Source organism: Drosophila montana, unplaced genomic scaffold (genome assembly GCF_035044405.1).
Source record: "Drosophila montana isolate Dmon_TW-CO22-7 unplaced genomic scaffold, ASM3504440v1 contig_1132_1, whole genome shotgun sequence".
NCBI lineage: Eukaryota > Metazoa > Arthropoda > Insecta > Diptera > Drosophilidae > Drosophila > Drosophila montana.
This window is the reverse complement of record NW_026996123.1, coordinates 37,283-39,125: the sequence shown is the minus strand read 5'-3', so window position 1 is coordinate 39,125 and position 1,843 is coordinate 37,283. Positions and strand designations below refer to the sequence as shown.

The 1,843-nt window shown below is 50.8% G+C and overlaps 1 protein-coding gene across 1 annotated transcript; it reads left to right on the top strand.

The window, feature by feature from the left end:
• Positions 1-316: 316 nt before the first annotated feature.
• On the top strand, positions 317-1,500 carry LOC135441008 (uncharacterized). Its single transcript, XM_064700443.1, has 3 exons — positions 317-710; positions 933-1,101; positions 1,218-1,500. Exons 1-3 carry the CDS (start codon positions 317-319, stop codon positions 1,498-1,500), a joined length of 846 nt encoding a protein of 281 aa, XP_064556513.1.
• The last annotated feature ends 343 nt before the right edge of the window (positions 1,501-1,843 follow it).

The window sequence follows — 1,843 nt, the reverse complement described above, 5'->3', positions numbered from 1 at the left end:
GCAGAGTCCGTCCTCTTTGGTCAGCGGCGCCAGTACAGAGTATTTGTGATGGGTGTGGCCTGCGTTGGGCATCCTTATTAGCCGGCTGGGTCAAGCTAGGAAATGCGCATACAGATTCTTTGTAACGGTCGTGTGCACCTGCCAAACAGGAGATCGTGTGGGCCGAGGTAGATAAAATGCTAAAATTAGGAATTATCAGGAGAGTGACAGCCCCTGGAGTAACCGAACGACGGTAGTGATGAGGCCGGGGAAGAACAGGTTTTGTTTAGACACCAGGAAAAAATAGCGTGACGGTAAAGGACACTTACCCGCTCCCATGCATCGAGGGCATCTTACCGTACCGGAGAGGCCGCTGTACCAGTTCCGCCACATGCCATTCAGGCTCTGCAACGCCGCTCAACAACTATGCAGGCTCATGGATAAGGTGATCCCGACGAGTCTTAGGTCAAACGTGTTCGTATACCTGGACGACTTACTCATAATATCGGCAGATTTTCAGACGCATCTGAAATACCTGGAATTGGTGGCCGAGTGTCTGAAGAACGCGAACCTTACCATAGACATGGCGAAGTCGAAATTCTGTTTCCGCAACATAAATTACTTAGGGTTCATCATAGGCGGCAGGACATTGCGTATGGATCCGGAAAGAGTGGAGGCGATCCGGAACATTCCGAACCCGAAGTCGGTCAAGGAACTGCGAAGCTTCCTAGGTAGGGCGGGGTGGTATCGCCGAATCATAAAGAACTTCGCCGAGATCTCAGTACCGTTGAATGATGCCTTAAACAAAAGAACGGGTTAATTTGCGTTGAGCGACAAAGCAATTAATGCCGTGGAAACCTTGAAACTAGCCTTCACCACAGCCCCGGTGTTAGTTCAGGCGGATTTTAAAAGACCCATTTTTATTTAATGTGACGCATCTCACTACGGATTAGGAGCCGTGTTGCTCCAGTTGGACGACGAGCAGCATAAAAGGCCGATCGCCTTCTTCTCTGCCAAACTCAATAAGCACCAGATTAACTATTCGGTGTCCGAGAAAGAATGCCTAGCTGAAAAACTGGCCATACATCGATTCCGACCGTACGTGGAGATGATGCCGTTTAGGTAATCATCGATCATGCGAGCCTGCAGTGGCTGATGAATCTCAAAGACTTGAGCGGGAGATTGGCCAGGTGGTCTCTAGAACTGCAAGCATTCCCTTTCTCCATGCAGTACCGCAGAAGCGTGAAAGAGGTTGAATTGGCCCCGGCGGATCTGTTGAGATTTCAGACCGTGGAGTTCGAGAGCACCGAGTACCAAGGGTTGGTGAAGGAGGTGATGAGCCAACAACAGAAACTGTCGGATTTGAAAGTGCAGGGCAGACTCCTGTTCAAGAGGACAGTGCACGATAGCTTTGAAGATGAAGTCGAGGGCACGAGTTGGAATCTCTGGGTGCCGGAGTCGCCGACTGCAGGGCTTATCCTACGAGCACAAGCGTCGAGAAGTCAGCTCATGGAGGCATGAGAAAAACGCTGCACGCGCTGCGCCGGCAATTCTATTGGCCCAACATGGCTATACAAGTCAGGGACTACGTGTGGAAATGCGACATTTGCAAGGAGACCAAGGCACAAAACTACCGGATCCAGGTCGGAATTGGAGAAGAAGTGCGCACCGACCGCCCGATCCAGAAGATATACGTCGACTTCTTGGGGAAGTATCCGAAGTATCCGGTCGAAACGAGGGCATGCGTGGATATTCGTCGTCGTGGACCACTTCTCAAAGTTTACCTTTCTGAAGGCCATGAAGGAAGCCACCGCGGCGGAAGTCGTCAACATTCTAGTCCACGAGGTTTTCTTTAAATTTTGCG